Source organism: Dinoponera quadriceps, unplaced genomic scaffold (assembly GCF_001313825.1).
Source record: "Dinoponera quadriceps isolate SergipeBrazil2010 unplaced genomic scaffold, ASM131382v1 scaffold676, whole genome shotgun sequence".
NCBI classification, from domain to species: Eukaryota; Metazoa; Arthropoda; class Insecta; order Hymenoptera; family Formicidae; genus Dinoponera; species Dinoponera quadriceps.
In genome coordinates this window covers 430,979-456,697 of record NW_014554818.1, presented here as the reverse complement: position 1 = coordinate 456,697, position 25,719 = coordinate 430,979, and the positions used below count along the sequence as shown (strand labels likewise).

Genomic DNA, 25,719 nt, shown 5'->3' with positions numbered 1-25,719 from the left:
CTCGTTCGCCCGACGATCCGCGTCGTATGTCGTGTACGTGTCGGGTGCGTGCGTGAGTGCGTATGCGTGCTCGCGTGCGTATGCGTGTGGGAGGTGTGTTCGTATGTGTGTGTAAAATGTATGTGTGGGTTCCTCTGGGTTTTATACTCGCGCGTATGGTCTTTGGTTTCTACAAAAAATATATATAATATCCTTAACAGTAGTGATCGTTACGTCGACTCCTGATTTAAAAATCTCAAACTTNGGGGGGGGGGGGGCGTCGTGCCTACGGGAGAGAAAAACGTGCCATCGGGGCGCTTGACTTTTATTACACGGGCTATATATATTTATATATATATATATATATATATATACATCCACATTATGTATATAACTATGTATATTATATATATAATTTGTCCACACATATATATATAACATATATAATTATATATATGATATTACATATATATATATATTTTTTCCTTGTTCTTATTTATATATATTCAATTTATATATATTTACATGGTCGCGCGCCGACTGCGCTCGCCTCGGCGAGCGCGCACGCGCGCGAATGCCGCGTGCGCGCTCCCCGACTAGGCGGCTTCGCGGCACGCGTCAGCGCGCCACGCTCGCGAGGGCGGTCGCGACCATCGCGTGAAAATTACGCTAACTGAGGATCATTAAATTAAACTACCTACCGGCGCGCGCTCAGCAAGAAGAGCGGCGGCGCCGTTCCCCGACGCGCGGCCGGCTCTCTCTCGGAGTCGGTCCGCCGGTGGTGATGATGGTGATGATGGTCTCTCTCTCTTCGGATCACAGCAAATAAATAAAACGCAGAGAGGCGAGACGCGTGATAATATCGGGGAAACGGCGCGATGCCGCGCCGTCGAGTTCTCACGTACGCTCTTGCGCGTCGTGCGAGCGCAACCCTTATTAGCTCGTCGTCAGCGCGATCTTCGAACCCCGCGGCCTGTGTCGTCCACCACCCTGAGAGCGCGACCGAGTTCGCAAGCCCGAGAGCGCGCGTCCACTCCTGGAATCTTTTCAAAGTTCCCCCCGGAGATTGATCACTGATCCAGCGGTTCGTCGGCGCGGAGAACGGGTTGTCCCACGATCTTCGCCGCCAAATCCTCCCCGGCACGGTTACGTCGCCACGGCCGCCGGTGAGCGGCCCCGCGCGCTCCCGCCGAGAACGGGACTTCCCAGAGCGGTTGGGAAGGAGATCATTGCTTTATTTCGACGTGGTGTCTCTTCGTGATATGGCGTCCGTTGTCGCAGCCGGCTAGCCCGCTCGTGCCCACTGACGGATATTCAGCCGCCGGCGGCCGTTCCCCCGTGCGATTGTTACCGGTTGACCATCAAGCCAGGTAGAGGTCCGTCGGCGTGGAGGTGTGGTCCGGCTTCGTGCAGGCGCTTCCGGTCGGCGAGGCCGCGCTGGCACCGCTGCTGGCTCTGGTGGCCGCCAGAGGCGAGCGACTGGCCACGTCGGCGCTGCTCTCCGGACCACCGCTGCTGCACCCGCCGCCCTGCTGCGACGTGTGGGTGGACGTGTCCCCGTTGCAGTAGTAGTACGTGGAGTCTGCAATGAGAGAGGAAACGGTCGCGTTCATCGCGGGCGGAGAGTCTTGCGGGCTATCCCGCGTGTACGATTCATATACCCTGCTTAACGTCGCGCTCCTTCTCGAGTCCGCGTGCCGCGCGGACGATCAATATGGCTAATTCGGCGAATCTATAGCTCGCCTGGGCAGAATTCAGCGGGAGAATTCGTCAACTTGCTTGCAGGACGAATCCACCTTTGCTGATATTGTCTTGCTTATACGTGGCAATCGAATAATTTGGCCACCGCGTTTTTTTCGCGACCGAAAATCTAAAAGAAACACCTACTCTAATCAGAGTTACTTGACAAACATTTTTCCGTCTGTGTTATCAACTGTAACTAAATGCGTTAATGTACGAGGCTTCCTTTTGATAAAACAATAAATAGGATCGTTTATCCCAGCAAATATGTTTTATCGCACGTTCATATTCAATAATATTCTCCATTATCTGCGTATAGAATCGTCTGTATTGCGTTAACGAGACAGCCGTGATATATCAAAATTTCTCAGGTAAACAATCACTAATCTTACGCGCATCCGCCGAGACTTGGTTCACCACGACGCATAAAATATCTCCCTGTATTACGGCTATAGATTTGCCGAATTGGCGAGATTCTCAGTCGCAACAGCAAATCTTTTCCCCTTCCCGCGACAACGGCGCGTGTCCGAGCCGAAAGGGGCGCATTTACGTCGCGCGCAATTCGTAACGTTGCAGGCGTTTTCGCCGCGCGACTGCGTTCTCGCCGCGCGAAATAAAGGAGGGGGAAAAAAAAACCAACGGAATAAATCGTGCTCTGCCGCGAGGTGCGCCTATCTAATTTTCGCGTTTAATTATAGCAACTCTCGCGCAACGCTCGCGTGGAATATCAAGAACGCGGCGGAATAAGTTGCCCGCGCGGAAGGGAGGAGGATATTGCGTTGCGATATCGCGAACGGATCTCCGCGCATTACGTGACGCAAGGAGCGCACGGGTCGGCAACGTATCGCGTGTCCGATAGGGAACAAAAAAAAAAGAACAGCGGTTTATTATTCTATTCGTTTCTCCGCGCGCACCCGCGAGCTCTCGTCTACGCGCGGGTCGACGGCGGGGGGAATATATCGCGCGCGCGGTGCCGATCTTACGTTATGAAAGATAGGCGTTGGATCGCGCGCCGCTATATTAGAAAACCGGACCGAGAATGAACGACGTGACTCCTTGCGGAACTAGTCCGATGTTATCTGATACACGAGTCGAATTGTGAGCCGCGTTAACGAGGAACGGCCGGCCGGGGAAGCGAGAGGGTCCTGCCCGGGAATTGTGTCCGCGCCACGGCTCACGCGAGCGTAACCGCGAATAAAGTTCTTCTTTTCTTTTTCTTGCCGACCGTATCTTCGAGTAACGCGCGTAACTTCCGCGGCGAGGTAAAGAACAGACGGCCGGCTTTCGCGCGCGCGTTTCGCACGCGTTTTGAGAACGCGCAGAATACGGGCCGGTTTTTCCATTTGCACGTCGTTGTCAACGGCTTTCGGCGGCATGTCGAGTCGGTCGGTCGGTCTCTTCCTCTCTCTCTCTCTCTCTCTCTGTTAGTGCTTTCGTATTTCGATGACCCTAATCTAATCGGTACTCATACTCACTGTTTACTTACTGAGCAACCCGCTTGTCGCCGCCCCATAACCGTAGCCGCTGTACGGCGCGCTCGAGTACTGGGAATACGCAGCGCTGTACGCGTAATCGCCACCACCTGAACAAAAGTCGACGATAAGCTGGTTAGCGCTGCTGCTGACACTGCGTCGTCCACTAACGCGCCGGCCACGCTTAACGTGTGCGTCACGTTAATGTCTCAATGAATTATCGGCGAACTGGTCCTGCAGGTGCGCCCGCGCGCGAGAGAGCGCGCGAGCATAAACGGGCAAATCGGGGCGACTCGCATTAATTTCGACTCCGCAGACCGATTAACAACAACCGGACTCGCGACAGCGCTTATCGCCGCCCACCGAGACGATGATTGGGGGTTCGTTCTCGTGATTAATTCTACACAGAGTCTGGCCGGTCGAGAAACGACAACGACAATTCTCCTCTGTGCTCTCTCTTTTCTTCATTTTATTATACTTTTTTTACTTATTTATTTGGCTTTCCCGGTCGGAGAGAGAAGTCGTTCGCGAAGAAATCGCGAGCACAGACTTGCCGGCACGGGTCTAAGACCTTGCGCGTTCACGATGCTGGGCCGGATGTAAAAGTTACTAGAATTACTGGAAATTCCGGTACCTTTCGACGTATCTACTTCGGCGTAAATACTGGATCTCGGTCCGAGACTCAGCATCGTGGAGGCAAAAGCCTAAGGTCCGTATTCGGGACGTACACACAACACGATGTCAGCGCGCTAACGAGTCGAGAGATGTGAGGATTCTCAGTATTCGCGGTGATTCCGGTGTGCTCTGTTGGGAAAAATCGATAATCACGCGTGTTTACAGCAAAATCCTTGTTCAGAGTGACTAATAAGTTGACTCGTTAGCATGCTAACATCGTTACACGTCCGTTCTGAATACGGGCCTTATCCTGCAAATCGCACGTGTGAGGGATCAATGTTCCGATTGCACACACGTCGGCTAAGGATAACATCGTCCGTGGTAACCTCCATTGGTACGCGTCTCCGACGAATACGAGGCGGCCTCCCCGCTAAAATTGCCACCTGCTCGGACCGGTAAATCAGCGCTCTTCGACAGAGCTCTGACTTACCCTCCGACTGTACGCCGGCTCCGGTACAACCCCCGGAGGGTACACGAAGCGAGCGGGCGAGCGCGTGTCCTTGTACGGTTAAGCAAGCTTTCTGGTTGGTACTCACCGGTAGCGTAGTGTCCGAAACTTGGTAGCATCGTCGAGTACGGCGGTATCGCAGAGGCTACCTGGGGCTGAGAAACTGGCGGCTGCAAGACCGTCAGTCCGGGATCCCCTCCGGAGGTATTGGGGGCCGCGGGGGTGGCGTTTGTCTCGTTCTGCAACGAAATCGGGGGACTTTGCTCGCCCCCACCGGCCCCCACCCCTACATACGATACTGCGACGGTACTGCTCTCTGCTATGGCCATGCACAACACAACACGACATTCGAGTCAAGCACTAGCTAACGATCAGCGCCTTACGTCTAAAGCTTAATTAAACTGTTTCGGTGGGAGTAGTCCAGAGGGGGGGGGGGAATCGGGGGAGAGTCTGGCTCTTAACCGCCGCGGAATTATGCATCCCGCGAATGCAACGGAGTTGTTCCACGTCCGAGCCTTTTCCGATTTCCCTTCCGGTTTCTTTTCGCTAAATTTATTTATCCCGAATTAGCGTGGAATTTCGAGTCGAGAGACGCGGCTCTGTCGTCAGGGAGGACAATCGCATAGCCCCCAGGGTCGCGTCGCCGACGCGCTCTAGCTTCGAGCGAGTGAAAAACAGCGTGTGATGAAGTAATAGAAAAAAAAGAAAAACGAATGCTATTATCTTTTTGCGCGCCGGAGCGAACACGTTCCGCAAGTGCAAGTTTTTGGCTCGTCGGACATAAAGTAAGTAAGTGGCTATCATGGGTAATGGGAGGATCCTCATGGGTAGCGGGAAGACACCGCGCTTGATCTCGCGGTAAAGTTAACACCATGAACACTCGACGTGGTAGTACACACTTGAGATGTGGACATATTAGTTGGACACGCGCATCCGAGAGAGGCTCAAAACCGTATGGCTCAGCGGAACAGGTGTACATGACTCGGCGCGACCGTAAGAGAACTAAAGAGGTGGCGAACTCACCGGTGGTGTGGTAAGGAGACATGTTAGCCCCGTCCAATGTTTGGCTCAATTTTAGTTCTTGCATCGTCAGTGGCGCGAGCGGCGTCAAAGTACCACCTGCTATTAAGGGATCCCCATTTTTCCGTTATTGCGGTTCTCGTATCATCGGCCGACGATCAAGGCGGAACGTGGAAACCGTCGCGAGGAAAACGCGCGCTCTCTCTTTTCGTCCGAGGAATGAGAGAGTTCTTTCGCCGTGCAAGAATGATCGCCGCCCGCCGGACAACGGAGGAATATCCGTAGCGGCGTTGATTCGTCGCGTTCGCGGATACGTCGAACGGCAGATCGAAGACGAAGTACTCTTTCGCGTACGCTCGACCGGAGCGCCTTAGTCGCCGCGACACACTGCTACATATTAACGGCCGGGGGCAGCAAGCCGTGCGATCGACTTGGACCGCTTATGTCGTCCTTCAAAAATCCTTCGATCCGGGGCGAAGATCCTCGATTGAATTTCATGAGATGAAGCCGCCGTTACACGCCTCGCTTCGTCCATTCCGAAAAGCACCGATCGGGAGAATTCGCGGCGCGCGGCACGGCGTGACCGAGTTGCTCGCAACACGTGCCACCGGAGAAAGTTCCGCTCGTGTGTTGTGTGCACCGCATTCGGCGGTTACTTTTCAATAGCTCGTACCGTCTGTGTACGTTCCGCCGTTGATCGACCGCCTTTAAACGGCGCAAGAAAAGTAGAGAGCGAGATGAAGAGTAGAAGAGTGACGGAGGAGAAGAGATAGATCGATTTTTTTATTTATTTTGAGAAACAGAGAGAAATAGAACGTAATAATGTGAATATATATATATATATATATATATTTATATATACGTGATATGGAGATAAGCGAGAGACTTGAGTGAAAAAAAGATCCGCGAACAACAGATCCAGCTGATTATTATTCTGATAGAGGAAATAAGAGAGACACGGTTGAAGAGAGAATGAGATAGAAAGAGAGAGAGAGTGAAAGAAAGACGGTTGATAAAGAAGTGAAAGATGGTGTGAGAGAGAGTTATTCCCCGAAGCTGAAAACGCCGAACCACCGTGTGGAGCTTTCCGCCACCTCTTCTGCCGCTGCTTGGCACAGCTCATGCATTATTAAAGCCATGTATTTAGCCGATATGGGTATGCAAAGCAAGACGTAAGCCGCAATAATAAGCGTACTGGGAAGAGACGCAGGACGAGAGGAGGAAGAGGACATGAGAAAGAGAGTAAGAGAGAGAGAGAGAGAGAGAGATATTCGGTGGAACGGGGGTGAAGAGTGTAAGGATACGAAGGTGGATGGCAGGTCGGAGGAAAAGGACTCGGTATATGGCATTACGTACAAGAGGTTGTGGTGCACACACTGTCCGGGATTTCCGTGCGAGGGGAGGAAGGACAGAGAGAGAGAGAGAGAAAGCAAGAGGGGAACCACGCTGATGGGGATGAGAGAGGGTAAGAGTGGTGGTGGGTGCCGGAGGGTGAAAAGAGAAGGAACGAGCGCGCTCACCTATGGTGCCCCCTATGGGCGGGGTGTAGAGATGGGGAGTTTGCGCTTGCGTCATCGTGCTGATGGTGCCCAGGGAGTCGTACAGCTCGGCGGAGGTGGCAATAGCGTTCCCNGCCGCCGGCGGCGCTACCACCGCCGCCGCCGCCGCCGCCGCCGGTTCCGCCGCCGTTCGTGCCGCCGGTCGCACCGCCGCCTCCGCCGCCGAGCTCGCTCAGGAACTTGTGCTCGTCCTTGATGCTCCATTTACTCGACCACAGCTGCAACAGACCGGGGGAACCTGAAGTCGAAGTTCGCGAGTTGGAGGGACATCCGAGAACAAGCGCCAAGATTGACTTGGATGTTGTAGCTACGGCCCGATTCGGTTCCGCGATTACCGCAAGGGGCTGCTGCTCGAGAGTTATGGAGATTCTATGGAACTTTGCGTCGCTTTTGATTGATTACGGCGTTTCCATTGAGTTGTGCTCTCGGAGTCGCCGCGTTGACCCGCACCCGAGATTTCCCAGACTTCGGTCTCGATTATTCGCGCGGTAATGCGACTAGTTGAGCGATTAAATGCCCGCCTTCGCTAAGAAGTTACCCGGAACAGAACTTCTTTACCACTCGGTGGCTTACTTCTTCGCAAAGCCCAGCCGCTCGAGAAATGTCTCCGATACTCACGTTCGAGTAAAGCTGGTCGCCGTTGTAGTTGCTTCTCTGCCTCTTCAGGTCGTTCTCGGCGTGGTCGTTCAGGTCGCGATTGTCGTCTGTAACCGTTGAAAGATTCGCGTTAAAATCGACGAACGAATGAATCTTTTCGTTGATTCGGCTCGCGCGGCCGGAGTTTACATTCTCGTTCAACGACGATCCGTTGCCGTTTCCGGCTCGTTAGAGCGACGCGTAGAAACGAGCGTTTCGACGCATTTCGACGCAATCTCGAATTTCATAATTTCGAAAACACGGGAAAATGAATCGGCGACCGACGGACGGAGCATCGGCCGGCGCGATCGCACCAACACGGTCTCTCGTATTACCCACGAATCAAGACACAAATTAAACGTGGCCGGCCGAAACTAAATTGGAATCTGTCGAGTGGACGCGCGGCGCGGTGCAGCGCGGCTCGCGCGCGTAGACGCCGTATGGCATTGATAGATAGAGAAACAATTTCGATTCCATTATATGTCTTTATTATCTCCCGGCCGTCCCGGCGGTTTAATATAGGAACAGGCACGTGGGACAAGAGTGTCGTTATTCCGCTACGTCGGGGGGTGGGCACCGCGAACCCTTGCCCCGCGGAGGGGTGTGGAGCGAGGTCGAGGACGGAACCGACCGGTGAAAGGACCGCACGCGCGCGCACGCACACACAAAGCTCGCCGAGGGGGACAGAGTACGGACGTAACGTCGCTGGTGGGGGTGGATGGTCCAACGTTCGGGGTATCTCGAATAATTAAATGACCATCCGGGGGCGGGGTGGGCGGGGGTGCGCCTAGCATAGGGCTCGTTAAACCTCCCTGTCAAGTTGTGATTGTCCGGCCGGCCGAGCGACGGTCCCGACCATTCGAGCGGCAGGGTTTGTTCCTGGACCACTATAAAATCCTCGTTTCAAACACGGCGCACACCGGCGGTGCGCGCTCTACCCTCTCGGTCCCGCTCGAATTTTACGATTCGATCGGCCGAGTTAATCGCGACCGCGGCGCACGAGCGTGCGCGCGCGCGCGCGTTATAGCACGGTTTTACTGGAGTTTAGGGCGCTTCCTGGGACGCCGTTCCACTTTGTAATCGGGGGTTATGCGAGTCGGATTTCGGCCGATGAGTTAGTAAAATCGACGACGACGACGACGACGACGACGGACGGGCTATCGCCCGGACCAGCAGCCAGCTTTTACTGCGCTTCACGTGGCCGTTCTTGTTTTTATTCGCGGATACGCGCCATCGAGCGCGTCCCTCGCCGGGTATATTTTTAAACATGGACATTGTCGCGCCGCGTGGAAATTTATATCGGATACACGGAAACATCGACGCCCCGCTGAAAATTCTGATGTTCGAAGTCCACTTCCTAGATTACGCGCGCGCGTCTCCGTGTCACGCCGACATCGACCGCGGTCGCGTTCAACGAGGCGTATTTTTATAATACAAAGCGAAGCCCGAGTCGAAATTTCGGCTTTATGTTGAGTCTTTAAGGGAATGCTACAGCCCCGTTGGCGAACTCGATAACGTAGAGACGATTCTCGAAATGTTACGTTACATAACACGACACATTCACACGATCACTATTGCTCTGTTTTTCGCTGATTTTTAATATGATATGAGCGTGAATAAGATGATTGCGCATCACTCTGTTTTACCATATTTACCGGGAAATCTAACCGAGATATATAAATAACTTTTTCTGCAAACTTTTTGTATCTTTTTTAGGCTTTTGTGCACAACTGAAAAGGTACCGAAATGTTCTACGAGATTTTCCTCATTGGTGCAAGTTGAAAAATTTTGGTTTCAGATAAGTGTTTACTTGACAGGTCGAGATTTCAGTTTTGAAATCTTTAATCATTTTCGTCACATATTGAACGATTCATTTTCGCACGTACTTTCGCTATGTAAAAGTATTTGTAATTCTGTCGCGCCACCAATAAGACGTAAACTTTGTAGGAAAAAATCGGTATTCTGTTGATAAAGTTTTCAAATATAGCATCCCCTTGATTCTACAACATAGTAGGAGCTAAGATAGCAAAATAAGCTTCAATTTAAATTCTAATAATACAATTGAACTCCTGTTTTGACCCCGATGATATCTTAAATCGCCGTTTTCGCTGTTTTAGCGTCAAAATAGGTTGTTGAAGGTAGCATTAAAATTCAATCTGTAGAATGAAAAGTTCAAGAGAGATGTTAGAAGGAGTGTCAGTATCGTCAAAGTAGGTGTTTATCAGTCTATATGCCGTCTAAATAGGCGCAGACTATCATTATGAACGTCGGAGTAGCATTTTCGACTCGCGGGCTTCGGCGTATCCAAGCGATCCGGGGCCGGTTCTCGACTCGTGTATGACAGCGAATGAATTATGTCGCGCGGAAGGAAGGTCAGCGCGTCCCCCTCCCGAAAAAGAGCAGTAAGTCGAATAATTCGATTGATGCTCGGGAGAGCAAAGCACGCGCTCGCGTTCTCTCCTCTTTTCTCTTCCCGCGTATATTCCTCTTCTCTCCTTCTATCTCTCTTTCTCCCTCTCTTGCGTTATTCGAAAGCAATTGAGTCAATGTTAAGCAATACAATACACGGGTAATAATGGACTTTGGGGCGAATCTGGCCCCGGCGTGTCCCCTACGTCCGAGGGACGCATAGGGTGGGACACGGCGGGCTCTGGGATTCTGCATGGGGCAAAAGCGCGCAGATGTAACGCGACAACAAACAGCCCCGATAGATTGCAATGCTTCCCTCGAGAGGCCGTTCGTAAATTCGTAATAAGCTCCGAGAACTTTTGGGCGCGGGTATGTCTTGGCCCGTTCGTCGAAGGCATAAATAATGGCCGACGAACGGCGCGCCGGGAGCGATTTTTCCCGACCGACGAGTCTCAAATCGCGGAGTGCCTCCGTGCGCGCGCTCCTTCGTTACTCGAATCGCCACCTTCTCTCTCTCCCTCTCCACCCCTTTTGTTCACGAAGACTCGTATCTTCGATACGTATCTCCTAACGAGATAATTGACCGGAGCGAGCACAGAGAGGTGGATCGCGCACGACCCGGTCGCGCGCAACATTTCCATCGTTGGCAAGTCCGAGGTAGAATCGATCGGGCTCTGTAACAGAGTTTTTCGAGCGGCTCCCCGGCCGGAGCGTTTCATTAAATTTGAGCACTTGCGGCCGGCTTTAACGCGACGCTCGGTCGATTTTTACCGTGCCGTCCGACGCATGGGACGCGAACGGAAGAGGAACGCTCTCTCCGTCTCTCTCGGTACGTCGGCGCTCCGTTCGTTGAAATTCCAGACAGTTAGGAGGAGGTATATACGTACGCGTATACGTACGTACACGTCGATGATCTCCCCGGAGGATAGGGAGGCTAATGTGTCGTCGGGGCCGCGAGATAGAAGCCGCCTGTGGTCTGTGAAGTTTATAATCTAATACGTGCACCCCTCCGCGCGCGCACTCGCAAAACATTGAGTGCTCTCGCCGCGGACGCGACCGCTTTTGCGGCCGCGTATCGCCGCTCTCATAATCCGATTATATCGAATTACCCGTGTACCCATCGGCACACCGCCGCGCGCCGCTCTCGCGTATACGAATCGATATATCTACGCCGCGAAACGAGCGCGCGCTCCCGGAATTTTGATCGCGCTTATGCGCGCGCGCTTTTCCCCGCCGCGTGTTTCCGTCGTTCGCGCGATTCAACATCGCTCGCGCGCGCGCACACACACACACACACACACACGCGGGGAATAGAATTACGCGGACGTTCCGCGGCATCACGACGATCGAGTTAGTCTAATCGCGACCGATGCGACGTCGCATCGGATAGACGACGCGGGAGAGCTTGATTGCGAGCGGAATCGCCCTTCGATTGCTTTGCACCTCGTGAAAGCGGCGAATCGAGAGATCCCGGGATCGACTGGCGAGCTCTCGTTCTCTCGTCGAAAAGCGGCCGCCGCTGCGCCGTCGTCGTCGGTCGCGTGGCCGCAGCACGTGTCAAGAATATTTCGGGCCGCGTTATTCACGCAACGACAGCAGAATGAATCGCAGCACGTGCTGGCCGACGTTTGACTGATAACCTTGCTGTATGTCTGGCTAATCTTGGTTCGCTCGGGGCTTAACGTGCGTGCCCCGATCTCTCTCGCAAATGAGCGCGCGGCCGGACCCACCGCGAAAAACGCGCTTTCGCCGATACCGAAATTCTTACGCTCCGGGCTAACCGTGCGTGTTCCTCTCTTACATCACGTTCACTTGATCGCACGTATACATATATGTTAACCCTTCGAGTGCCGCTTTGCTCTATAATGGTTCGGTTGAAAATATCGCGGAAATTTCAGCGAATATGAGAGCTTTCGAAAAAGATGCGGAAGATTTCAAGTATGGTTATCATTTCTCTTACTATGGAAAAAATGTTACCGTTCAAGCAATATTTACTTGATTCTAATAAAACGGTTTCTCCAATATTCATTGGTAAATATTTACTGGAGGTAGTAATATAATTGACTACATACAATATATTTCCTTCGTATAAGTAGATACTTATTTGCATGTGTTGCGACAATTGCGGCAAGCATTAAATTCACAGAATATTGACAACATCGAGTATAATTTATTTTTAGCAAATATATACTACTACAAAAAATTTGAATTTAGAATCACTAAGTTTCTTCAATAGAAAAGAGGTATTATGTAAATATTTTTTTTTCCATTTAGGATCACTTTACACTTACATTCAATAATTTATTTACATATTTACATATATTAAAGTATTATTAAGTATATACTGCAAGCTGTTAAAATATACTTAAATTGACAAAAATATTATCTGATTTAAGAAGTTGAAGAAAAAATAATTACGTTTATTTTTCTGCGTAATAACACACATATTGCAACAATTACCGTAATTTACACGATTAACGCTCTGAAGTCGGCTGACGTGCATTTGTACGCAGAACAGAATTCTAAAAAACACTGTTGCGTTCATAGCACTTTTTACTTATTTCACGAAGGCCTCGATTGCGCTCCATGGCGAAGGATTAATTGCCGTTGTAAGGAGCCGCTCTCTACTTTGCATTTCGTATGCACGAGAGTCTAATAGTCACGTCTAATCAGATATGCGTCTGTCATTGAGTCCGTAATCGAATCTCGTCCTGCTCCATTTTGTCTGTGCATGGCAGCCTCAATAGATGTTACAATCGAGCGGAATATAATTCACGGGTCTTTGTCCCGCGGCTAAATAAGCCGACGAAAATTCGGGATCCCCGACGGGAGGAGACAATGAGCGCGCACAAATTGACTCTGACGGTTCTCGCGACGTCACCGGTAGTATTAACGTCTGAGTTTTCGCGAAATTGTTCAACTTCTCTATTGTCCTCGTCTCTCCCCTCCCGCCTCCATCCTGCCCTGTGTAAACCGACTTGGCTCGTAGCGATTTGCTGGGCCGTGACGACGATGCAAATGTTGTATTTCTTACTTGGAACTTATATCGCGTTGCTGACTCCCATAAATGACGAGTTACCGTGGCGTTGCAGGATTCGCATTTGTATCAATAATTATACGATCCCCCAGCTATCGGAACGTTACGGGAAAGCTCGCCGGTATTCGACTTGTACACCTGCGTTATTAATAACGCGCTTCTTCCTCCTCCCCTCGTGACGCTCGTATGCTCGCAGTTACTCCCCCCNCCCCCCCCCCCGTTCCCGCTTCACGCCGAGATTTCTGCAAGTCCGCAATCGGATATCTCAACTAATGCGATCTCCGCTATCGATAATGAGCATCGAATTCAGTATTGAATAATGTTACACGATGACAGAGCGCGGCGCGGAGGAGGACGCGAACGAACGTGAAGCGGCGAGGGTCAGCGACACGAGTAAGCGCGCTCTCGGTGACTCACCGTCATCGCTGCGTTTCCTCTTGATGCTGTTGCCATTCGGATCCTGGTGGTGCACCGGGATGCCCAAGATGCCACTGATGCTGTAGGCGTTGGGAGCGGTGGCAGCGGGATGGCCTGCCGCCGTCGCAGGTGCATGTGCTATCACCGACACAGAACCGCCCGATCCCGGCTGACCTTGTTGCTGACCTTGCTGCTGCTGCGCCTGCTGTTGCTGATGCGCGTGCTTCGCCTTCTCCGCCGCCTTGTTCCTCACGATCCTGCGAACAATAGGTCAGGCATCGTGTAGCAAAATCGCCGCGTCACGTGAAACGTCTCCCATCTCCCTTCCCCCCTCTCTCTCTCTCTCTCTAGTACTCTCGATCTTTCGCGCCTCCTCGTCCTCTCTATTCCTCTTTTCCTCCCCTCTCTCTTCCTCTCTCCGGAATTAAAAGTCCGAGGAGATCACGCGGGGCCGGTAATAAATCGCGACGGCGTTCTGCCGATTCGGATCTCATTGAAAACGCTTTCGGCGTGTAGCCGCGCCGCGCAGATGCATCTGCCGCGCGCGGCCTCTCTGCGTATCTATTAATATACAGTGACTTCATAGCGCAACAATGGAGTGGCACAAAGTACCGATTGTTAATTCCAGGTCCGTCGGGCGCGGAGCGCGGTGCGCGTTCGAGATCGATGATGAGGCCTGGCATTGTTACGAGACAAGATCTTCCTGTTGAGCGCGGCGCGCTCTCTCGCAGGCTTGACTTTTCGAGCGGTGATAAACGGAGATCGGAGATACCGATCGATCAGCCGCGGATTACACGACCGCTAATTCGGTTTGCGTGGGCCGTCTAATGCGCGAAGCGTTTCAGGGCCGTGTAACGTATAAATCAAGCAACAGCTCGTTACATCTTATTTTTCATGAGGTAAAAATCTGCGTATTAAAGTGAGAGAGAGAGAGAGAAAGTATCCCTCCCTCCGGAAACGCGTGATCCCCTCGCCGCCTCGCAGCGCCGCTGCCAATGCGGAAGGAGAGGAGCCTCGAACGAGAGCTGCCTCGACAAAGGCGGCAACGATTGCTCATTCCAATTCCATCACGACCGATCATAAATTCCGACATCGCCGCTCGGAGAGCACAGCAGAGAGAGAGAGAGAGCGAGCGTCCGGCTCGTCGACGATAACCGGCGGAGCCGCCCTACGCGATACCGATCCGCGAGTCACGGGTTACACGATGATTAATTACGATTACGCGGGTCACTTCGCGCACGATCATTCTCCTCGGGCCCGACGTGTACCTGGCTGATACCCACCAACCTTCCCGCCTGCTTACCTGACCATCGCATGCATATACGCGTATACGTAGCGTCCGCGATCTCTCGCGTCAGCGCACGCATCCGAAGAGACGACGCGCGCGTCGCCGTTCCCCATTGTTCCGCGGACGACGGCGAGCGCCTTTCCTTCGGACACGGAACGGCGACGTGACTCTGCGGAACCGCGGGGCATCGCGCATCGCGCGGAGTGAGAGAAAGAGAGAGAGAGAGAGAGAGAGAGAGAGAAAAGCTCTCTCGACGGAGCAACGCGCGCACCACCTCGAGACTTCCCCTCGTCTCCCTCGCCAGCACGGGCGTGTGCGCGCACCGGCTGCTTATTATCCATGATATATTGCGCGCGCGGTTTCCAATGGTCAGCCGCTCCCCGACGTCGGTATCAATTATCCCGGCGAATATTCACGGCGGCGCGCTGTTAATCTCGCGCGACTCGCCGCGAAGTCGCGCGCGATCCGCGCGGCGCCGGCCGCGGGGCCTCGCCCGCTACGCCCTTTCGGCCTTGGATGATTTAACGTTGACTCTCTCTCTCTCTCTCTCTCTCGATCGGGCTTTTTGCCGTGTCACGCGGGGCCACCACACAACCGTCGCAACGCGCGCGACGTCCTCGTTGGAACGCGGTGAGATGAATCGGCCGAGCCCGTTTTCCGAGAGGCTCGTAACTCCGAGAATTCTTCCAGCCGCCGGCTGGAATCGCGCTGCGGATGAATTATCGGCGGCGGCCTCTAAATTTTCCCATGGATTCGCGGGGATCTCGGCTGCGCCTCGTGGCGTACTCCGGCCGTAAAGCCGTCCCGTTAATAAGTTTCTACCGGGAGGATAAAGTTGTCCGGCGAAAAAGGAGAAAAGGAAAAGGAGGAAAGAATTACGACGCGGAATAATCCGGAGGGAGGGAAGCGGAATTACGCGTCGCGTCGCGAGCCGCTCGCCGAGCCGTCGTACGTAACACGTAACGGACGTGCCGCACTTTTTCGACGTTCCGTCCTTTTCCGCCTCGTAATGCACTTTGGAACGCGTCAGGTCAACGATTCCTCGCCCGGCCGGGCCAGTACGTAATGGATCGACATTAAGTCCTTCGTTTCTGCCGTGGATGTGTTTGTGGGCTAGGTAATCGTGGGGGTGCGAGCAACGGCGATCAATCAGATGACACCTGTTGCCCAACCTCCCTCGTTCGTTCGCCACCTTCACCAATTCGCAACAATTAGCAGCGATCCTTATCAAGGTTAGACTCTCTAGGGTGGCCGGGGTACCAACGATCCTAAACCGACGAGTTATCGTGCGCGTCGCGCATCCCGCNCCCCCCCCCCATACGCGGCGGTTCCACACCTGCGATAAACCCCGACCGTTATCGCATCTCCCGATAGAGACCGACTCAATTAAGCCGCGATTATTCTCGCCGCCATTCCTCGTGCAAGTGCGACGTTTATTAACTAATTAATGCGTTTCGGTAATGTCGCTGCTGAAATTTCGATAAAAACCGAGTTTACTTTCTTAAGTCGAATCAGTGAGAATTTCACTGACTGAGTCAGTAAGACAGTATTGTACTGATGATCAATGTGAATGAGTGAATGAATGAATATTCGCTTATTTTTAGCGAGAACACCTCCGTTTGATTCTTTTCTCTTATACTCCACTGACTTTCTGGCAGTGAAAAGTTCACTGCAAATCGCGTACCGTAGCAGAAATATACAATACGTATGCACAGAGTGCGCCAAACCAACGGGGACAAATTTCGTAAGGACGTAAAATGTATTGAGGCGAACTAAAAAGTCCTTTACCATTTTACAAGTTGTCATATATTTATGGATTAGGCCACTCTGAACAAAAAAAGTTCTGAACCATTTTACAAATGACGCGCACATTTTTCAGTTATCAATTAAAGTGGCCTCTGGCTGTTTTCAATAATTAATAACTCGAAGTTCTGTGTGTTATTTGCAAAAAAGAAGTAGAGGACTTTCTTATTCGCCTCAATCCGTTCTACGCCCTCATGAAGTTCGTTCCCATTGGTCTGGGACATCCTGTATACGTGTACGCATTCGATCATACGTCGTATTTAGCGTAGTTCGTAGAATAATAGACTCTCAAGAGCTAGAGATCTCGAGTTCGAATACTGTCAGCGTGTTCTTCAAATATGATAAAAGTTAAATTAATCAAACACAATTAAAGAATATTTTAGGCAAAATCGTTGACAATATATTATAAGAATTATTAAGATGATAAAGAAAGAAGTAATAAATAATATCTTCCTTCATTGTTTCTGCAGTCATATTCCCCCGATGGGAACAATCACTGCATGTTAACAGACGTTTCCAGTGAAATTTCAACTGATTTGCAGTACTATACTTATAACTATGACAACCGATAACTGTTGATTGCTTCTCAGCGATTATATACTGTTTGCACTTCAGAGAGTAGCCAGTGCAAAATATAAGGATTCGACAAACGTATACGGTGTCTTCGAGCGAACCGTTGTGATTTCGCCATGCCTCGTGCGCGCCGGTAGAACGGGAGGGTGAGAAAGGGGGGGGGGAGGGCTTTCGCGTTGAAAATTGGTATTTACTGGATCATTAATATGGCATTCCACAGCGCGCGAAAGAGACGTTGCCGTGTCCGTCTGCCATATAGCCAGCGGCGCGGCGCGTTTATGATTTTTTTCCGCGGTGAAACGCGCGCGCGAACGCGGCATTTCATGAATGATGAAAATCAGACGCGCGTGGCTTCCGCGAACGCATAACGACTCCGTTCTGGCGCGGCATAATGAACGTAATCGGCGATCTAATAAATGCAACGGCGCTCGAGGAAAGAGAGAGAGAGAGAGAGTGACGGAGGGAGGAGGGGGGGGGGTAGAGAGAAAGAGAGAGGAGGAAGGCCCTTTTGCTATAACAGGTGTAGATTGTATCGCGAGATACAGATGGTGCGAGCCGTTGCGACACGCTGCGCCTCGGCCGCGCCGAATGAACGAGCGGGCTCTCGCGTTAAAATTCATCGCGCGCGCCCGGGCCTCGGCGTTCTAATTAACGTAATCCTCTATGAGCACGCTCGTTATCGATGCATTGCTAAATATCAACCGACGGCCGGTCCGGTAATTTTCTATGCCACCGGGTAGCGGGTGAGGCAATTCGCCGGGGAGACTAATCGAGAAGTTGCGCGCACCTTTGCGCAAGCCGATCGCGATGCATTGCATTATCGTTGCGATGGAGAAATTGATACGAGCGGGCGCGCGAGAAAGGAACGAGAAACGAACGAATTCGGCCGTTCTCGTTGTTCCTTCGCTCTCTCTTTCTCCCTCTTTTTGTTTCTCTTTTTTTCTTTCTACGGTGAAATCACTCCGACCATCCGGATTTTCAATTTTCCTCCGAAAGCGAAAGACACATCGCGTTCACAACATTCGGAACGTTTTGATTCTTCAAAAATCCAACGTTTCTCGAACGGGAGAGAGACGCGCGTATCGATCGCGCGCGAGAAACAGGGAGCACCGCTAAGGGCACTGAGAGTCTTTTATGGGCAGAGCTTGCCGGGAAAATAGAGAAGCGAGTGGATGAGAACGAAGTTCGTACGACGTAACCCCAACATTTTCCTGGCGCTACAGTGTTTCTCCCTTCGTGCTCGATTCTCCGCTCTTGTTCTTTTCTTTCTTCCCTCTCGCTTTCTCTCTCTCTCTCTCTCTCTCTCTGTCTCTCCCCGGCGCTCTCTGTCTTTCTCTTTTACCCCCGCTGCTTTCCGGTACTTCATCTAATCATTGAGTGCGCCCTTTCTTCCGTGCTTTTCTCCGTGGCGATTCGCGTTGCGATCTGCGGCGCGAAACGATGCGAGCTCGACGCTTTCCAACTCAGATTTCCCGACTCGCCTTACTTCTTGTATCTATATAATTAAGCTTTCGTGCTTAAAGTTGATAAATTGCGGGCAAACGGGATGCGTTACGAGACACAAAACGTCGCAAACTGTACCCAGCAACGTGTTAATTATCGCCATTCTGCATAGAAAATTTTCCAGATTTTTCCATATACAGCATAAAGATTCCGATAAAAATGCCCAAAGTTGTCCCAAAATAATTTATTCTACCAAGACACCAATTAGGAATTCCATTTTTATCTCAGATATGTGGAATGAAGTGTTTCTTTTGTTTTAGTTGAGTTCCTGAAACTTAATTCTTATTTAAATATGGACAAATAAATGTTTCGGTTACAAAAAACCAAGGTTTGGTTCGGAGAAACCTTAATTCTTATAATTAAAACACTCGTTTTCCCATATTCAAACAAGATATTAGTTTCTTAAACTAATTTCTCAATGTATATCAGCTTAGGCGGTGACTTAAAGAAAAAGGTTATATTTATAATATTATTATACCTAACAGCGTATGTGTGTGTAAAATATAAATACTTAGTGCTTCGTATATTTTGTTCAATCGTAATTCAAGATGGGAACTAGAAGACATTTTTGGGGAAACGTTGAGGATGACCAACTAAGATCTATTTATGTTCACCATTTAGAACCTCACATGTTTGAAACATTACATATATTTCTAACATGAACGTGCGTAGATTACCCAACTGGAATCCACAATTATTTTAGGAAATCAGACCGGAGCCTAATTAGGTCCCAAGAAACTTTCTATGCGGGATCGTAATGGCGACGACTCCTGGATAATCATCACAAGTAGAGCCTTCGGCGATCGTGGACGCAGCTATTAGCGGTCGTTTCCTGCGCACGAATGTCGAGCTCGCGTGTCGTAAACGTTACATCTCGAGTTTAGCCGCTCGCATTTCGACGCGGATTTGCGAGCTCGCCATCGGGACTCGGAACTCCCGTCGCGGTCGGGAAATCATGTCGGTGGTTTTCGTTCGCGAGAGTGGGGAACAGAAGGTTGCCGATCTCTTTCCGGCGAGGAGGACGAGAGCGAGGGCGGGCGAGTAAGGGATTTTCCGCGGGCGGCACGAGGCCCGACGTTCTCCGTCGCTCTCACGGTTACGACGGAGGTGGTGCCTTGGAGGAAGGCTCGGCAGAATTATGAGGGTAGAGCGTGTCGGGGGTGCCACGTGGGAAGAAGCTATGCCTCCCCTGGCGCCGTCAGATCGTTCCCCAACGGCCACTCCTGAACTAAACTGCTCCGCTACCTACCCCGAAGTGCCATCTCCCACCCCGAGAAGTCGACCTACCCTGCCGTTCGCCTTAAGTATGTGGATGTCGCAGCCGCATACTGCTTAAATCTCGAACTCGTACTTAGAAATTTCAGAAGCGGTCACACGAGAGAGAGAGAGAGCAAGAAAGAGGACTCGTCGTCTGCTCGACGCAAGACTCCGTGTTTAAAATGGCGAGACGCGGCCGGTGAAGTTGGGCGAAAGGAAAGTCGTCGGTTTCCGTTTGTACGCGTTAACTTCCATGGTTTCACCTCGCGTTTTTACGATCTCGCGAACGGTGTCTCGGGAGGAAAGGCGCGTTTTTCGTCTCCCAAAACAGCGGACGAGAGAGTCCGGCGGGGGGCCGGAAATCGTCGCGGATAACCGAACGCGTCGTCGAAAACGCCGGCGAATAGCGAGTCTCTCTTTATCGAACGGGGTTTATTCTCAACGAAGCGACAGTAACTACGAGAATATAACGGACGCGTTCGAACGCGTACGAGCGTTACACAGGTCGGTTCCGATGATAGAAGTCCCGACGCGGCGAGGAAAACCGTAGGCGGCTACCGGCGAAGAGCGACGCGTCGAGAGAGAGAACACTCGGCCGGGAGGGTGGGTTCGTGCCACGGCTCTGGAACCGCAAACTTTAATGTCGGCATTACTTTTATGCGCGACTTTATGCCAAGTATCCCATCAAATATATGACCCGCACTCCCGCACGCTCGTCGGGACGGAGACAGAGATAGAGAGAGAGAAGGAGGAAGAGCGTCCTCTCCCTACCTATAACCCACCGAGCCGATCCTACGGTGCGCCCTCGCGACGACCGCGCGCGCGCGCGCGCGCGGTTAAATTATTGCGAATAAAACTTTATACTCAAATTACCTCTACGCCAACTTTATCGCATTTCGCCGGGGCCGCCTTCTCCCGGCCGCCGGCACCACCACCGTGCCGACGCGTTCTCCAACCTCCGACGTTTCCCTTCGTCGTCGTTCCGGGGGGGTTGGTGACTGGGCGGATTTAAATCCCGCTCTCGCGGAATCGGGGTTAATTCCCGCGGATCGTGCTTCCGATCCTCTTTCGCGGGGTTGCTCTCTCCTGAGCGGCGCGTCGTTACGAAGCGATGACCCAAGGGCTTCGACGAGAAGGGGAGTGCACCGTCGGACCGCCGACGGACGCGGATCTCGATCGCGCGTGGGCGAGAAGGGGGCGATCGATGCTTGTCAATGAGCTCGTATCGCTCGTTAGCGGATGCGCGCGCCCCAGACATCGCGAGACGGCATTTCCGGATTGTAATGCGAGCGCGAACGATCTGTAATTGTCAATTATCGCGGCGCTCGTTAGGCGTCGGCCGTTATTGATCGTGTAAAGCATCGCTGGATCTCGATCGCGCGCGCGCGCGCGCGCATTCATCGCGGGAAAGAATGTTTTATTAACCCGGCGAGAGCGTGTTCCATTCCGCGCGCCGATGTAGCCCTTCGCGCCGGTCCTATCGATTATCGCGCTCGTCGAAGCCGGGCGTGTACTGCAGAATTTCTCCGACCGATCATTTCACATCCTCGCAGAGCACAATGATTATGTACCGTACGAAGCAGCTTTTTTTTATCGACTTCACGCAACGATTCCGGTCGGAATTTCGAACAGTTCCAGCAGGATTCGCGCGCTGAATCGGCGAAACCCGGATGGAAGTTGAGCCGCACTCTCTCTCTCTCTCTCTCTCTCTCCTCCTCTTTCTCACCTCTCTGTCTATCCATATCTCTCTCTTTCTCTCTTGCACGGCCCGCCATTCTTAACAACGAATGTCGCCACATCTCACCGACGCATCTGCTTTACACGTCGTTTGCCGCGGCGACGTAGAAAATACGGGTTTCGGTCTCGAGGCCGAAATTTCCAGCGCCACTTCAATTTCCCGTGAAACTCGAATTACGCCTTTACACCGCTCGTTCGCTCTCTCGCTCGCTCTCTGCTCGCGCCCCCCTGACGTCGGGGGGATAATAAAACGACATCGATTCGTCCCGGTGACGACAGGATCGGAATGAGCGTTGGGTGCGCCGCGGTTAAACGCGCATTAGGGCGCCTCGCGTTCGCGGCGTTAATGCGGACTTTAAAGTTATTACGGTCCATTATATGGCGCGGCGGATTGCGGGAGATTTCAAGGGGCTTTCGCGAGGATTTAGCGGTCCCGGGGCAGATGCTCCGTCCGTGGCCCACGAATAGCACCAGGACGGAACTCCTCTCTCGTTAACTCCAAGTCGGGCGAAGGTTCGGGGGGTGGCGAGAGCCACCGGAGGCGGCGAGAGGGCACGAGAGGGAGAGAGAGAGTGAGAGCCAGCAGCAGCAGCCAGAATCGTAGAACTGTTCCGCCGAGCTGTAGACACAATACGGGACTCGCTCCACGGCCATTGTACGCCCTTCAGAGCCGCACAATGGCTGGAAAAGGTGTATCCTGATATTCCGCCACTTCTCGCTTTCTCTTCTCTCTCGTGAGACAGAGAGAGAGAGAGAGCAGGGAGGCTGTAATGTACTCCACGCGGGCGCTACCTGGCGCTTCCACACGATGCACCACGGTGTGATTCTTAAACAAAGGCAACACCCGCGACGTCGTAGCTCGCGTTGCCGCGCGAATCGTGGCACAGCCTCTACCGTTCGTTTCGCCGATAAAATTCCCTTTAATTCGCGTTCCGAATCGGCTCTTTGATGGCGGGGAACGATGACATGAGATGAGGACATCATCCCAAATCGCACGGCAGGATATCGCGTCACCCTCGAGCGGTACATGTATTTATTCTGTTTCTTACGTCTCACTCTTAGCCCGAATCGAAATTTTACTTCTACATTAACCCTGATTCTGTCGGACTTGAAGCACCGATGGAGAAGCCCGAAATATAACGTTATACGAACTATTGTTTTATAATACTATATAATTATACACTTTAGCCTTTTTTTACGTTGAGGTTTAAGGGAAAATTCGTTTCAGAATTATTTCACATCCGATCTCGATGTATCCCACCTGCATTCAATTCCTTTCCATTTTCAGTAAACGATGTATTCACGCAACTCACTCGATCGCAGAAAGAGTATGTATGTGCGATAAGCAAATATTAAATAATCAATTTAACTAAATAATGAGATTAACGTGTAAATAAAATGAACTTTCCTTTTCACGATCCGTTTATTGTTAGTTTTAATGGCATTGAAAATTTCGAGAGGATTTGGAATTTTAAAAGGGATAGAAATGGAGGGAATTATGAGGGTGATAAAAATACGATAATGTGCACCAAAAGAGATTCGAATTCAGATCCGGTATAATGACCATTTGAATCTATCAAACCCGTTGAAATGGGAAACCGGCGTTAATAAGTGCAAGGTGACACTCGCCGAATATTTTGAGAGCGTTGACTGTTGCCGCCGAGATTGTGTCCGCGTGGTCAATGAGCGTCGACGGTTGGTGATTAGCGGATATGTTTTTGCCGATTGTTTTGGTACTCTCGCGCGTTGCGTATTTGTCCGTAACCGTGTCATTGCGCCTCGAGCTTTACCAGCGGCTGGGACACACCGCGAAGCGGCATGTGTATCGGTAATTTGAAAATTATCATTTCCGTTGTCTTTTAAAATATCTAATCAGCCTCTCGTTGGTGTTGAGTTAATAATTAATTAACTACATTCCTCCAGTCGAATCGTATTCACGCGAGTGTCAGTGCTACGAGTGGATATCCGGAGTACCAGAATGGAGCAGCCGGAAGCCGAATGTTGGATCGGGAAGTCAGGACGTAGGACGCAGGATACCAGGACACGGGCGATACGTCAGATATTTTCTGCTATGTCAAATCATTTACGTTTGTTTTCGGTTTTAACGGACACCCGACGAACTTGCCGAGAACAAGGGAATACCGAGTCGAAATTTAGGCCGACATTCGTAGTTACTCGTCGTTTGACAATTAATTACTACGTTACAAGTGTTCGATTATTTGTCATTTGCATCTGTACGTATTTCATTTAACAACAATCATAATGATAATTTGTGATAATCATATATATACATATATTACGTTATACTAATCATAACAAAAAAATCCAATCCAATCAGCTGAATAACGGCCTATGAATACGAACTCGTAATTAATTATGCCGTCGATCAAAGATCGTTTTAAATAATTTACAATTATGAATACCGGCCTTTGAATCTAACAAATGCTAATCTTTGCGTCTAATAATGCTCCTTGGGCCGCAAATGCCGCTTTGTTTACATATTACCAACGCCTCCTCTTCATTTTCGTTTTTGTCATTGTTATAGCACGGAACTTAAATTTCTGTCGTATAGCGTTATTGGACACACTACTATTATATCTCTGCCTTTACAGCCCCTTCTTTATTAGCTCTCTTAAGAACTTTAAATTTCACCGAGACTTCCAAAAAGAAAGTGCGTTTTCCTATATTAACCCTTTGCACTCCGGAGCGGAGCCATTTAAAATTTGTCTTCAAACTCGAGGGCTCCGCTATGGAGACAATGCAAATAGCAAGAGCGGAATATCCTATACACAATAGTTTTTACGATTTATCTTTGTCCTTATGTTATGAACTGAAAGTTATTTGCATCGTCTCTATAGCGGAGCCCTCGAGTGCAAAGGGTTGATTAATATTCGCTCATCTCGCATACTCCATTTCTGCAGCCAAGTATAATGCGCAATTAATGCATCGTTTATCGAAATTACGAATAGACTAAACGCGCGTGGAGTACTGAGACGATCGAACATTAAATGATTCTTGAATGAATAGCCGTTTGCCGGCATCAAAGGTATGCCAACAGTCCTTGTGACGTTATATCTCAGGATTCTCCATCGGCCCTTCGACGAGTAATTTGCAGGGTCAATGTGGAAGCGAGAAATTTCGACTCGGGGGCTGCGTCTCGCGCGGTGTACTCGTAAATATCCGAAGGTGTCAGGTAGAGATCAAAACGGCGCGCATCGCGCGCCATTTCGCGCCAGCGCTCTCCGATGGCGCGTCTCAGTCACTTTGATGAAGTGTCCCCCTCGTCGCGCCCGGGACGAGTATATTATTATATCAGGGGACGCGCGCGGGGCGCATTGTCGAAGCGGCAGCTGCCGCTGTTCGCCGTGTACACAGCTATATTAACCGCGGGCTGGGACGGTGTGACGGCGAGACACCGCGATCCCGGTGCGTGCGTGCGCTCACGCACGCGAAGGAGCGCAGCGTGTGTGTGCGTGTTTGTTTGCGATGCCGCGCATCCCGAGCGACAAAAGCCGCTCGCCCAACAATGATACCGGCGAGTCAACAGTCACCGACTCTCCGATCCTCTCTAAGCACAATGTAACGCGCGATTTATAACAGCTCCCCTCGCCCCCCTCCCTCCGCACCGGTCATGGGAAGTCAAGAGGATGGTCCTTCGTCCGCTATTATACGCGCGCCGACCGAAAATTTCGAGTCGCATTCCCCGAGGCGCATTCCTCGCGCGTTTTCGCCGTTCGACGACGAGCGCGCGAAGGTCGCGAAGGTCGGCTTGTAAAAGTGAATAATTATCAATCGCTCGCGATCGTATTAATCACACACACACACACACACACACACACTCGCGCGCGAGTAACGCGAGATCGGGGCGGGGGTCGTGGGAAGTGACACCGCATGATTTCGCTACGGGATCGCTCCGGCGGATCGATTACGACTGGCCGCGCACGGGGGTGCGGTAATACGCGATTGAACTTCCCCGTGATTATTACTCATCGCCGGTGGGCAATTAATAGCGGAGTGTTCGACGGTTCATTAACTGCCAATCAGTCGGACGATCGAACTGGATATTAAGCCCGCGTTCGCCCGCTTTCCCGAGTCATCGCGAACGGCCCGGGTAATTCACCGGGTTTTTCGCCGGGGTTGACACGCGAAATCCGCGTTATCATGTC

The 25,719-nt window shown here is 51.3% G+C and overlaps 1 protein-coding gene across 1 annotated transcript in view; it reads right to left on the bottom strand.

Moving 5' to 3' along the window:
- Positions 1-513: 513 nt before the first annotated feature.
- Positions 514-25,719, bottom strand: part of LOC106742119 (paired box protein Pax-5) — a 46,502-nt gene continuing 21,296 nt past the window's right edge. The window contains 8 exon segments of the mRNA XM_014614758.1: positions 514-1,561; positions 3,206-3,301; positions 4,403-4,633; positions 5,338-5,436; positions 6,855-6,967; positions 6,969-7,111; positions 7,512-7,597; positions 13,393-13,649. Of these exon segments, the coding sequence (XP_014470244.1) occupies positions 1,341-1,561; positions 3,206-3,301; positions 4,403-4,633; positions 5,338-5,436; positions 6,855-6,967; positions 6,969-7,111; positions 7,512-7,597; positions 13,393-13,649 (1,246 nt within the window). The 3' untranslated portion in view covers positions 514-1,340.